The sequence below is a fragment of the Xenia sp. Carnegie-2017 genome, unplaced genomic scaffold (genome assembly GCF_021976095.1).
Source record: "Xenia sp. Carnegie-2017 unplaced genomic scaffold, XeniaSp_v1 HiC_scaffold_24, whole genome shotgun sequence".
NCBI lineage: Eukaryota > Metazoa > Cnidaria > Anthozoa > Malacalcyonacea > Xeniidae > Xenia > Xenia sp. Carnegie-2017.
The window spans coordinates 16,458,831-16,471,977 of NW_025813487.1; the positions used below are offsets into that span (position 1 = coordinate 16,458,831).

The following is a 13,147-nucleotide window of genomic DNA, read 5'->3' on the forward strand; positions in this document are numbered from 1 at the left end:
AATAGAATAAAAATTGGACGCAAAACCTCAATATATCCGCTTCTCGGACTTTGGTCTAACCAAAAGTGAACAAACTACCCCACCCCCCTGTGCCGAAGCCGTTCTTATAACTTTATTGGTTTCCGTTCAAATGTTTTTGCCAACTTGTTTTACACGAGAAAATTTCCGGGGGTAGTTTTGAACAAAGCCTCATTTCCGTTAAGTCGGTAGATTGTGAGCGCAACTCATGATAAAATCATGTTTTCATAAAGGTTTAATGACATGAAGTAATTCTAAGCCGTTTAGGTAATCCCAAAGCTTTGTATTTTGTTTTATTATAGATTTTTCACAGCATGTAACTACTTTATAAGGTTGTTGCGCTCCGCCATGATTACGCATGAGGCTCTTGAATACTCTCAGTAGGAATTAGAGCTCTTTCATTGGTCAATATCTTCATGTGCTAGAAATACACGTCTCTGATTGGATGAGCGGGACTCGAGTTTACATGTCTTCATAAGATCTGTCAACACTCCAAATCAACATTTAGGAATGGCAGTGAACCGAATTTCTTTAGTCAAACTCGACGCTTCGTTCATGATTAAGTGTACGTATTTTGTGATGTTTTGAGGTTTTGTTTATGACAACAATGCTATGGCAAAGTTTTACAAAGCTCTGCTTCATATTAGTGGCGTTATTTACCATGATTGAAGGTAAGAGTAAATTCTATCATGTTCTATAGATATGGACGCAAAGTTCATCATTTCAATGGAGTATTATTGATCTAACAATTTGCCGTTTCATTAGTAAGATTCCAGAGTATGAAAATTTATTTACTATACGGTGGAATATGCACAAGTGCTTCCTACAAAATGTATTAGCTTGTATGTTTCACTCGAAGGGCCATAGTATTCAGTTTGTATCCTTTGAATTTGTATCAATATACTCAAAACCGCGATGTATTTTTTAACACATTGACTCAAAATTTGTTCTTCACGCAATGTTTAAATGACATGTCATTTTGGTTATAAAATTAGTTTGAAGTCAAGCACGATTTGTCTTGACGAAATAACGTCGGAACCTCGATGACCTTTCTGGCTTTGTCATTTAGAGATGAATGTTGGCAAGTGTATTGTATGTTTACATTGTAAAACATGCTCTGTTAAGTTGATGAAATGCTATATAATGTATGGTCTAAAGTCCTCAAATATTCCCAGCTCATTTTGATATACTCTCGCTCTGTACTACGCGTCTTGCTTCGAAAAGATCGTATTCAATTACCTATAGCGTGATATCGGTATTCAACAATTTCGCGGTAACAAAAAACGTGACATTTTTGCTTCAATTGTCATGTCATGTAATGGTTTTTAACATGATCAATTCAGCGTGTTGCTACAATAAAACGTGTATTTTGTGTTTTGCACGACCGTAAGTGGATGTTATGTCAATTCGTAGAAGAAAACGCTGATTCTTTTGGTAGCGAGGTTTAGTCGCATAGTAAATAGAAAATTTGTCCCAACGGCTCGGCGTGTTTTGCTGATGAAACGATTTTAAGTGATTCGATCGAAAATACATTTTACGGCAAAACGCAACTTTAAAGTTCGGAATTTTAGTCGAACTCGTAAGTTTTGTTTATATATATACATTTGTATATACATGCATGTAGCCATGTAGCCATCAACAATAATTTTAACCACGCGTTGTTGAAATTATTTTAATAAATTGTTTTAGGCGATCGTACAAAAGATGATAATATTCCATGGTTTGAGAAAGAACCACCGACTTGGATATATCTATCCAACAACGAATCCTTTTTTGTGCCTTGCGAAGCCAAGGGTTTGCAACCCTTGAAATTATATTGGAGAAACGAAAGTGTTTTAAATTTCAACGTGAAAATAAACGCAACTAGGAATGGTCTGTGGTTTGTTGATGGCGTACAGCATTTGCAAGGAACTTGGTTTCGTTGTATGGCCAGAAATTCTGCTGGTGTTGTTCTGGGAAAGAGGTTTACATTTAAACGGCGATGTAAGTATTTTAATTTGATATTGTATTTTACATTTTATATTCAGTATTACGAGCAATACTCACTACGGCAGGGGATGAATATTTCGTAACACACTCAAAATATTGATCTTGTTCATGCAATTTTGCCAAAGTCCATCAATCTGTGCATTTAGGAAAAATTAGTTGAATTTGTAAAATACACGCAGTTCTGTTTGAAAAATGTTTGACAAAATCAAGCCTGGCTATTTTATTGTTTGCAAATACAAAGTTTAATTGATACTTGTTTTTCCAATCAATATTTTTACAAACACTGCACATGTTACAAAACGTGTCACAAAATCAGTAGTAGCGCAAAATTATAGCATGTTTTTCAGGGAGCTGTAAAATATCCTGTGATGTTTGTTGATTTTGCCCATCATATACTTAGATTACAAACATGTTCGTTCAAAATATTTTTGTAATTCCTATCCTATCTTGTTATAATGACAACATAACTAACCATTTCTTTTTTATATAAATGGTCGATCTCCCTTACCCGTTTATTGAAATGGATGACAAAATGGAAATACTTTTGTTTCCTGTCGGCGTGATGTTTCATTAGACCTTTCTAGATAACTAAACGTTTTTTCATTTCTAAACCCAACATTAATGAAAAAATGAAATCATTAAAATCATTATGAAGTTATTGTGTATGAAATGAAGAGTAATATTCATCGAAATTTTCAAATGAAATTGAGAAATCGTGTTTCAGATAATATATATCTGGTATTTGTCTCGTAATGACACTTGAAATTATTCCAAGGCAGCTAGTAATCCTGCCCTTATTTTATCGGATTATACAATATCTCAGACAATTTTTGTGTGGAAGAAAAACACAAGTCCATGATTTATACACCAACCAACATTTATACAAGCATATCGATCGATAAAGCTTTAAATATATCCGTTTTTCTTGCGCGACATTTTGTTCTTGTAAACGGTTTTCGCCATCTTCCGGCAATGTAATATTTTCGTTTTAATCTTTAATCATCCCACACGAAGCATTCCGTTTGATGGAATTTTTTTCTTGATATTTATAATTACTACAAATTGCATCGTGTTTTTGGCCCTGGCGACCTCTGACGATGGTTAGCGAAATGATGAAGCTCGCGTGACAACAGAATGTTTCATTTATAAAAGTAACAGTTCAATTCCCCAGAAATTGTCACAATTTATCCATCTCCCACGAGTTGTCAACAATTGTTACAATATTTCTCACGATAGAAACTTTCCCACATCGGTGTTTTGAAAATTGCCACGTTCAATATTGGCAACGCTAAAGTGACCACTACAATGGCGTTATGTTATAGTGTTATTGCTAATGGTTTAAGCTAATAGTATATTATCGATTTTACAAATTGAATACGTAGGCCTAGATCTGCTTGAGAAAATTCATAATTTAGCATCTTGCGAAAATAAAGCTAAATGATTGTCTGCAATACAACTTGGCATGTTTGTGAACGTATTTTTAATATCACAGCGAAAGCATATTTTTTGCGGGGTTTATTCCTTGTATCAGTATTTTGCGGTTATTTTTTTTTCACTTTACAAACCACATTTTGTGTAAATTATCAGTACAGTTTGTGTCATTAATAAAGCTAGTGATTACTTGCCTACAAAAACACAAAATAATAAATATTACAGTTATTTATGCCGAAAGTAAAAGGAAAATCTATTATCATGATTTATTGGTAATTATTGTCGTTCAGCCTCTGACGGTTTACGGACTCTTTGCTTTGAAATACGATTTGCACCTAAATGTTCCGGCGATTTGCCAATAACAATAAGTTTTAAGGTGCGACGTCAGAAAAATAGCCATTTAGTCAGCGCTACACCGCTTTCGCAAGTGAATTGCCATTACTTTTCAATGTATTTTGTGATGGCTTGATTTCAGTTAGAGAATTGTATAATGATTGTTTCCGAACATTTTTTTCTCTAAATCTAAGAGAATTTAACTATATACTATACGTGCTTTTGAAGTCTTAGCTACATCATGAGAATCAAGCATTTACAGTAGTTCTTTCTCTGCAAAACACAAGAGTTTAGTCATGTATTTATTATGTCTGTAAATTTGGAAATATATAATTAGGATAAAAATCATCCTTTATTTTCATATCAGGAAGACAAACAGCGAACAAAAGATCTTATTAGATTAGCCAGCGTATATTCATGACAAACAAGATCTAATTATATTATATCCTGACATTAGATAAGGATTAGATTACATGTATGTGTATAAATTTGCAGAGCAAGTTTTTTTTTTCATATTGTCATCGCCAATTTATCATTTTGTAATATTAAGGTGTACACAATGCTACGTAAAAAATTTGATGGAAATCTTTTCAAACAAAACATCCACATACTGTGATAATGATTGCTTTTCGTAAATTCATGTAAATTTTAACCAAAATCTTATTTATTCGCCTTGCGCTTACTTCGAATAAACTTGTCGAGTCAATTTAAAAAAAAATGGTGATGGCGGCAGAGAAGAGGTTGGATTTGTCCTGCTGAAAAATTGCAAAATGTGCTGCTGTGTGCTGTATAACTTTCAAAACATTGTAATTTTTTACAAGCAGTTTTTTTACGCCGGGTGAGGTCCAACATTGTTTTGTTATAATTATAATAACATTGAATATTGTTTAAGCGGGGTTTGGTAAGCATAGGTGATATTATTCTTTTTCCATGACAAACTATTTTTTCAATAAGGTATTTGAAATAGAAGTTTAAAATGTTTTCTTTTTAAACAAGTGTGTGGACACAATGTTTGTAAAAACGTCACACAAACATACACACAGTGACATGTAAGATCTGTATGTTTGACCTTAATATTTAGGGGTTTGTTTTTAAACATGCCATTCATTCATCATTAAATGATCGATTACATTTTAAACGTTTATAAGGTGTGTGCTTGGACGACGGTTAGTTTTTTGTAGATATTTTGGTTTCAGTTTAGTAGGGCGATGTTTATAATGAATGTAATCTTTTTTCTTCCTTTTGCGTGTACATGCATGCAATATTTTTAAAGCATGAAAGAATGGAGTTATAATTAAAACGATAAGACTAACTATAATGTTGTTGACTATCTTGTTAAAAGCGGTTTTTTACGATCGTATTAATTTGTCAGTTCTCTCTGTTTTCAACATATTGTTTCAATTATTTTTATATTTAATATACTTCAACCAAAATCTCCGGCTGTAAAATCCTGACAAAGTGAAAATCATCTCCATACTTCCGTTACTCATCCGACTATGACATTAGTACATACATCTATATTTAGAAGGTATGATTTTACCATGTTTTATCAAAAAATTATTTATATTATAAGCATTCAAATGTATCAATTACTGAAATAATTGATAGTTTACATTGGTTTACATTATTTAATCAACGATCTTGCAATTCTTGGCCAGATTTGCCATTTTATCACCTCTACCTCACACGTCATTAAAAATACGCAACAAATGCTAAAATGCTTTTTCTTACTTTAATCCTTCAGGGTTTAGAGCTTGTACAAATATTTAGTAAAGGTATTATATGACAAAGTTGAGATTTTCAATTTTCTCATGACGTATGTTAACTTCTCAAGGATCGAATGACATTGGTGATCATGTCTTTCAATGTTGTGGCGAGTTTTGTTCCCCCGAACCCCGGGAGATGGCGGAGGAAATTTATTTTGACTTAACTATTTCTTTGTCATCTCTTATCAAAACGTTGGGTCCAGAAAATAATTCGTTTTTAACGATTATTAAATTATAAATGATAGGAGAAATTAAATACACTTTTGCGAAACGATCTTATGGCGCCAGGAACTTCAGATACGGAAATATCAGATGATTTCCCAACCATTACTGATAATTAAAAAGGAATAATTTTTATAATTATTTGTTAAGAAAGATAATATTATTGTGTTTCCTTTGAGCATCAACGTATAAAAATAATTATTGTTATTTTGGTCCACCGGAAATATTTATCGTGTTGATTTACATGAAAGATAAGTATTTGTGCGGGGTAATTACGGTTATAAATGTTGTTTTCTTTAACGTGGAGCACTTTAGTAGCGACAGTCGGTCTCCTTAAAATAATGAAATGAATATATACTTCATGTTAGTTAAATGAAGAAAAGGACGACACTAAAAACATTGATTAAGCTGTGTGTCGTCTTTGTATTATTTTTGTTTATATTGGCTCTCACAAACTTCCCTGATATTGTTTGCTTGCGTGCCAGTGACAAATTTAATTTCTGTGCGTGACGAGGAGAAGGCTTTCGTGATGTCATATAAAGAACCAAAGTAGTAGCTAAATACTGTCAAAATTAAATGAATCCTACATAAATACGCTTGTGGTTTTCTCATTTCCTTTTCTCCCTTAGCCTTATGGGAATGCAAATAATGATCATTGTGTTTTGCTTCTTCATGTTTGACTTCAATCATATACAACATGCTGACAACACAGTTGAAGGTTTTAATTTCACTGTTATGAATTCACTTTCGTGATCGCTATCCCTTTAAGACTCCTAATTATTTAACAGTACCGCAAGTAATTCCCGACTTGAGAGCGACTCTGGCCGAGATAAAAATATGGTTTTTTATTCTTTATCTTGAAAGAAAACCCTCACAAAAGCCTTGCCCGCATGAGAATTTCCGCAACGATATTTGATCAATGCTTTCAAGTAACTCTACAAGTTCGTTTTTGTTGTTTATTTGTACTAGAAATGATTTTAAAGGAATCGACTTCCTTGCCCCATCTAATTTCGGTCATCTAATTGATGTCTAGTCGTTTATTGAATTAAAAGAACAATGTTTAGTTATTGTAGGTATGACATTTGTTTTTTTAGGATGTTTGTGGGGTTGATACTGGTTGTTAATTCAATAGGATCTTAGTAGTCATATAATTTTAAGATTGCCGAAAGATTCAATTAGTAAACTTTGGTAAATTGAATATAGACAGTGTGCAAGCTCTTAATTTCACAGCTCTTTATCATCACGTGCGTTCGAAACATCGAAACATTGGTGCCATAGAAGCATTGTCAGCATGACTTTCCTTTTCAATTATTGCAAATGTCTGGATTTTTTCACTGCATCGTGTGCTGGATCATTATGATTCTTTGTTTCACGTTGTTTTAATCGTTGGCAGGAACTAATGATTTTTTTCAACTGCAAAAAAACTCACATTTTATTTCGTAGATTTGTTCACTTTGCAATTCTTAAAACGCTATTTTGTTTTAGATCTGAGATCAATACGGCTACGACATTCAAGTCCTGTTCTTTACGGCAATGTCGTACGATTACACTGTATGGTTGATACGAACTATCAATTATTAAATTACTCGTGGTTCAAAGATACTATAATTCTCAAACTTACTGACGGTGAGAGAATGCAGACTTTACCTTCAGGAATCTTGAAGATAAGAAACTACAAAGTTTCCGACAACGGAAATTACTCATGTCGTGTGAACAATGGATACAAGGAGATGAACAGTGACATGCTGAGCGTTCAGGGACAATGTAATTCCTATAAATTAGCATGTGCTTCTTCATGTACTTTACTTCATCACTGTAAATATGTTATGTTTTTCTTTCATCAACAGCTTTATCCAAGAGCAGTCTCCATGTTTATCCTGGAAGAATGATCCGCCGAAACCTTGGTAGTCATTTGGTTGTAGAGTGTATCCACTTTAGTGAATATAACTCTTCGGTCATCTGGAAGAAAATGACAAAAGAGGGTATGCGGATTGTGGCAATTAACATTGGATATGCTGATCTCATATTTAAATCCATACTGGAGTCTGATGGTGGTAATTATAGCTGTGTGGTAAATGGTCATGAAAAACGCGATATCGTAATATCTGTTGAAAGTAAGTTTATTTGTTCGTGTACTTACAAGATCTCATTTACGTTGCCTTTAATAACACGTATGTGGAAACTCACAGCCCCAGCTAACGTAGACTTAAAACTTAACGTGTAAATTTCGCTTACAGGCCCTGCAATCATTGACACAAGAAAACGACACAAGTTAGTCTCTAAAGAACACGATAAGTTAGTTATTAACTGCAGTGTCGGCGGTAATCCCCCACCTTTGGTCACGTGGTACAAAGACGGACTCAAGCTTCGAGAGAATGCACGTTTGCGTTTCTACAAAAACAAATTACGTCATCAGCTTGTGGTGAATCACGTTGTACCAAGGGATAGTGGGGTATATCAATGCGAGGCCTACAACGATTATGGATCAAATATTGATGATAGTATTTGCAGAGTCATAGGTTTGTGATTAAATAATTGCTTTGAATAAAATATCTCATAGTTAATGTTTCACATTTGAGAAAAGTGTGTTTGTTAAGTTATTAATGTGATCATGACGTCATATTATAGAAAAAATGGACCCCCCCCTTAACGTCGGAGGTTACGCAATCTCAGCGACTATGATGAACATAACATGGACCATCCCCCCTGGATATGGAACTGTTCAGTTTGTAATACATATCTTAGATTATTTAATGAAGTCGGACTTTCAAATCGTGACTGACGACAACGCAACTTATCGTGTGATTGAAGATCTCAGAGCCTTTACAGATTACTCTGTTTTTGTTCAAATGTTTTCTGGTCGACCTAGAGGGAAATCTGCTACATTTTGGGTTACCACACTTGAAGCAAGTATGTTTGATATTTTCTTATCATATAATGTGATTTTATTATGTATTCTATATATTCTATAACCAAATGATTGTGATTGTTCATTGCAGGGCCGTCAGGACCACCAAATGACTTAAAAACACGCAGTTACTCCATAGGGGTAAGTTAAGTACTTTGGTGTAAAGACATGTGTGTATGTATATAGTATAGACACATATTTATTGTGTAAACATATGAAGCAGGGTGGCTCATATTCACTTAGGCATTATTTACCAAAATATATTCCTTTGAAATCCATTGTTTTCTACAGATTATAACCGCTGACATGTATGATTGCAGGAGTCCTCCTTTGGATGACTTTGTATGTATCTCTTGGTGTTTTAACCTTAGAGTTTTATTGCTTTCCAAGACTTTAGATCTAACCTGGTCGCCTCCGTTCATCCCTGAACAAAATGGAAAAATCGTTGGTTACGAAGTAAAATATATCTTAAAAAATGGCGAAAAGAAAATTGTAAAAAATTTTACGTTGAATGCTGACGATTATACAACGATATTACGTAATCTTCATCCAGGAGAAACCTATTGCATAAAGATCGCTGCAAGAACAAAAGCGGGACTAGGTCCTTACTCAAAAGAAGTATCTGGTGTTGTTTCAAGCTCAACGACGAATGGTTGGTGGTGTTTAAAGTTCTCATATTTGATACATTATTGAACTTTGAAGTTCCTGTAATTTTAGAATTTCTGCACAAAATTTATGTTGCTCAATCTTTGAAACTGTATTGTTCAATGTAGCCACGATTCCAGCGCCATTAGTTGAAGCAAAACACGTGAATACGAGTATCTTGATAGAAGTCAATTCTCCAGGGGATGATTTAGATATTGTAGGATATACACTTACATATAAGTATCTAGCTGAAAGGGCAAGCTCTGAAAAAGAGGTGACAATAAATGGATCAGATTCGATGTATGAACTGCTGGAAGCAAGTGAGTTCCCAATCTTATAATGAAAATGAACGTCAGTAGAGATTCTTATTTTATTTTTGTTTTTATCGTAGTTTCGAATGTAGAATACGTCATTAATATCGTTGCCTTTGACTCGATGGAAAATTATGGTCGGCCTTCCATTTTGGTTATTTCTACTAAAGAAAGTATGTTGATAAAATAAAGTGCGCTGTGGACTGGTAACTATAATTATATTTTAATGGCCTTGTCTTAATGATTTCTTTCTAGCGCCAGTCAAGGTGAACTACGAGATGTTTCAAAACACAAATTATTCGGAACAGCCTCATCTAACGATCACGTGCCATCCACAGCCTCAGTCCTCCTCCCTTCTAGTCACGTGGGTTCAGGAACCCGCACAACCCGATGCAAAGTTTGAAGTCATTTACGGCGAGCGTCTCAAAAAAACGAAGACCCGAATACAAACCGAAAACTTCAATGTTACTATATCACAAGTTACTCCGGGACTATTTTATGACGTCACTATTCGTAGCATTTATTCAGTTCGTCTATACAGCACATCGAGTGGACCTGTATCTAACTTTTGTAAGATCGCTGACCAAAGTAAGTGTAGAGACAGGGAGTAGCTTCGTTTTTGTCGTGTCAATGTATTCATTATCAATTTCCTCGCAAACAGAGCCTGCTAGTCCACCAAGAAATATGTCTTGTTACGTGAAAGGGTCGAACGTTGTCGTACGTTGGGATGAACCAATCAAACCTAACGGCCACATACTGAAGTATCACTTATGGTGGTTAACAGTTGAAAGAAAAATCAAGCAAAAGGAATGGATGTCAACGTCGTAGGAATGGATCTCAAGTTTACTGTAACTAACGTGATGAGAAGTAAACAATTTTTTGTGAACATCAGTGCTGGAAATTCCGCAGGAACCAGTCCTACAGGACATTGTATTGTTGATACATCGGTCATTCCAACAGGTAAAATAAAGATATTGTGAAAAAGAATGAGAAAGGAATGGACAAAGTTTGAATATTGAGTTAATGTGTTTTTTTTTATTTTAGTTCAAGATACGAACGAAAAACTTGAAATTAAGAGGAACATAAACGACATCAAAAATGGAATTGTTATTGGTTGTCTTGTTAGCTGTTTACTGCTTGTGCTGTTGCTCGTTTTTATCTATTGGAGTCGGTAAGTTAAAGTTTTTAAAAAGAATTTATTGTTTAAACTTTCATAATGGTTGATGCTTACGTATTACACCACAGCAAAAGACGTTTACAGAAAGAACAGTTGATACTGAAGGTCGAAAGCAATGGTAACTTTGATGCAAGAGAATATAAATGCAATAAAACAGTGTACACTGAATTCAGTGACGGCGAATCCGGAAAACGGCGCATCGTCATAAAGAAATTTATTGATGAAGGTAATGATAATGAAGTCGTTGACGATACCAGGGTCTATAAACAATCGTTGATGTTATATGAAGTATTTCATTTGGATTTCTTTTTAGAGACAAGTAAAGAATCGGACCGTGGTCTCGAAATGGTGCGTTATCTACATTGCACAGACAATTTTATCTTCATTGTGTGTTTTTAGCTCTCTTTCTTACCAGCTACCTGTTAAATTCTTCTTGTTTTTTAGACTCCAAAGAGCAGCTATTTATTTCTGGATTCTGAAAAGGTGCCGTTTCTTCAGCGAACCGTTAACCGTGACGCAAGGTAAATATCAGAAATTTCCACCTAAAGTAAACGTTTCCACCGTTAATATAAATTTTTCTTACAATGCAGTGCGGATACTTCATGTGATAGCCAAGATAGTGGAGTACAGACATTTAGGAATAAAAGTACGTCAAAAAAATTTTGTAACTGCTGACGTCATGTCATTTAAGATAATGTATTTTACCAAACAACAATGCGATTTATTTTAGAATTCCGCGATCACGGGACACATAAAGACTCTGGAAAATTATCTGTAAGTTCATATTGTTGTTAAAAGGAAGAATTGTTTAAATTACGTTCATCATTATAAATCAACATGTACGATGTTGTTGATTTTGTTTACAGAAACCGAGTAAAGATGCGGGCGTTGTTGTTGAAACGACTTGTTAAAAATCATTTGTTATTCACGTGGTTTGTCGGAAATCTATGTGCATCTTATTCGAGGCTAGTTTCTTATCTATGTTCGGTGAAATCTACGGAATATATATTTAGATGTGAAATATTTATTTACAGATTATCTGTAGTTTATAAGGATCTATAATTATGTGTAGTATAGTTTATATTTAGTAATTTTCCTGTTTTTGTTCACTGGATGCTTTCTTTAATCCCTCAACGTCAACCTGAGTATATTATTTATTGAAAAGTTCCTAGGTTGTTCATTATTACCCATGCACAAGACCTTATTCTTACTGCGCATGCCCAACAATATTTTTCACTCGTGTTCAAGACGTTTAGGGAGACGTACATACACTCTTATTTTTTACAATTTTTACTTTAAATCATTCACCATTCAGGAAGTTTAATCGCATCAAAAACATTCGTCAGTTTTCATAAACATCGCCAACAGAGAGTATTAGGGTGGTCATTGTCAACAGAGAGTAAAAGGGTGGTGATTTCTAGAATTTCTTAAAATTTACCATAAGTTTGGATCATACGGGGTTTTAGATATTTACAAATTAGAGGTTCCTACAGACTAGACTGTCACATTAATGAAAGAAAATTGTCTGACACTCTTCTCAAACTTCAGTTATATATTAAAGTTGTAGAAAATATTGAAATAAGCGTTGACATTATATCGCAGTGACGTCATTGTTGCGTCTCTGACATCATCGTATTATTTGTTCGCAATTTATTGTATTCCTTGTATGTAGTCATATTCCAAATCTTTATATTTGTACAGATATCGTTACTATTTAATGAATGAAATAATCATAAACTTGTAAATAAATAGCAATTCTGCCTACACATGTGTGCCATCAATATTAGACAAAGCACTTGGTCAAATCTTATGAAATGCGCATGAGCCCATAACGTCATCTGCACTGTTGTACGCATGACAGCATGACAAAAGAAATAAAAGTTTGGTGAAAGTTTTATTTATGTGTTTGGTAATCATTGAGAGATTCGACTTTGATTGATTTGTCAATTTATTGATGTTTAAAACGACATATGGACACATTATAAAAACGAAATTTATCTTGTTACGTTTTATTTTTACATTAAAGAACTTTTGTTTTGCTTTTCATTTAAAGAGAATGTGGAAATGGGAAAAATCGTTTATCGTCGTATTTCTTTATAAATGTATTATTACGAATGATGAAAAAATGTCAATATACTCGAGAGCAGACTACAACTGCAAGGAGCTGTAAAACGTTCCAGAGGTGTAGCGTTATACCCCCATCCCACAGAGGTGTAGTGTCCATACCCCCATCCCACAGATGTAGTGTCCATACCCCATGCCCATCCCCATCCCACAGAGGTGTAGTGTCCATACCCCCATCCCACAGAGGTGTAGTGTCCACACCCCCATCCCACAGATGTGTAGT

At 34.2% G+C, this 13,147-nt stretch overlaps 2 protein-coding genes and 1 long non-coding RNA gene across 3 annotated transcripts; 2 read left to right on the forward strand and 1 right to left on the reverse strand.

The window, feature by feature from the left end:
- Positions 1-519: 519 nt before the first annotated feature.
- Positions 520-10,687, forward strand: LOC124451479 (contactin-5-like). The gene is made up of 12 exons (XM_047002099.1): positions 520-689; positions 1,708-2,001; positions 7,245-7,523; positions 7,607-7,873; positions 7,997-8,278; positions 8,388-8,669; positions 8,759-8,808; positions 9,058-9,319; positions 9,441-9,632; positions 9,704-9,796; positions 9,879-10,211; positions 10,285-10,687. Exons 1-12 carry the CDS (start codon positions 617-619, stop codon positions 10,449-10,451), a joined length of 2,574 nt encoding a protein of 857 aa, XP_046858055.1. The 5' UTR covers positions 520-616; the 3' UTR covers positions 10,452-10,687.
- Positions 6,765-7,995, reverse strand: LOC124451488. The gene is made up of 2 exons (XR_006950488.1): positions 7,900-7,995; positions 6,765-7,718 (listed from the first exon to the last, which is right to left on the reverse strand). It is a non-coding gene; the product is annotated as an uncharacterized LOC124451488 (long non-coding RNA).
- Positions 10,688-10,791: 104 nt separating the features above from the next.
- Positions 10,792-12,874, forward strand: LOC124451485. Its single transcript, XM_047002110.1, has 6 exons — positions 10,792-11,026; positions 11,114-11,148; positions 11,245-11,321; positions 11,391-11,446; positions 11,531-11,574; positions 11,667-12,874. The coding sequence occupies exons 1-6, from the start codon at positions 10,840-10,842 to the stop codon at positions 11,709-11,711; spliced, it is 444 nt and encodes a 147-aa protein (XP_046858066.1). The 5' UTR covers positions 10,792-10,839; the 3' UTR covers positions 11,712-12,874.
- Positions 12,875-13,147: the final 273 nt, after the last annotated feature.

What these genes read in the sequence shown, in the direction of transcription:
- LOC124451479 (XM_047002099.1), top strand. Translation starts at nt 617, where the DNA reads ATGACAACAATGCTATGGCAAAGTTTTACAAAGCTCTGCTTCATATTA. An exon ending in CACGCAGTTACTCCATAGGG is followed by an intron (nt 8,809 to 9,057) that starts GTAAGTTAAGTA and finishes TTGCTTTCCAAG; the next exon opens with ACTTTAGATCTAACCTGGTC. An exon ending in GTATGAACTGCTGGAAGCAA is followed by an intron (nt 9,633 to 9,703) that starts GTGAGTTCCCAA and finishes TTTTTATCGTAG; the next exon opens with TTTCGAATGTAGAATACGTC.
- LOC124451485 (XM_047002110.1), top strand. Translation starts at nt 10,840, where the DNA reads ATGGTTGATGCTTACGTATTACACCACAGCAAAAGACGTTTACAGAAA. An exon ending in AAAGAAATTTATTGATGAAG is followed by an intron (nt 11,027 to 11,113) that starts GTAATGATAATG and finishes ATTTCTTTTTAG; the next exon opens with AGACAAGTAAAGAATCGGAC. An exon ending in AAGACTCTGGAAAATTATCT is followed by an intron (nt 11,575 to 11,666) that starts GTAAGTTCATAT and finishes TTTTGTTTACAG; the next exon opens with AAACCGAGTAAAGATGCGGG.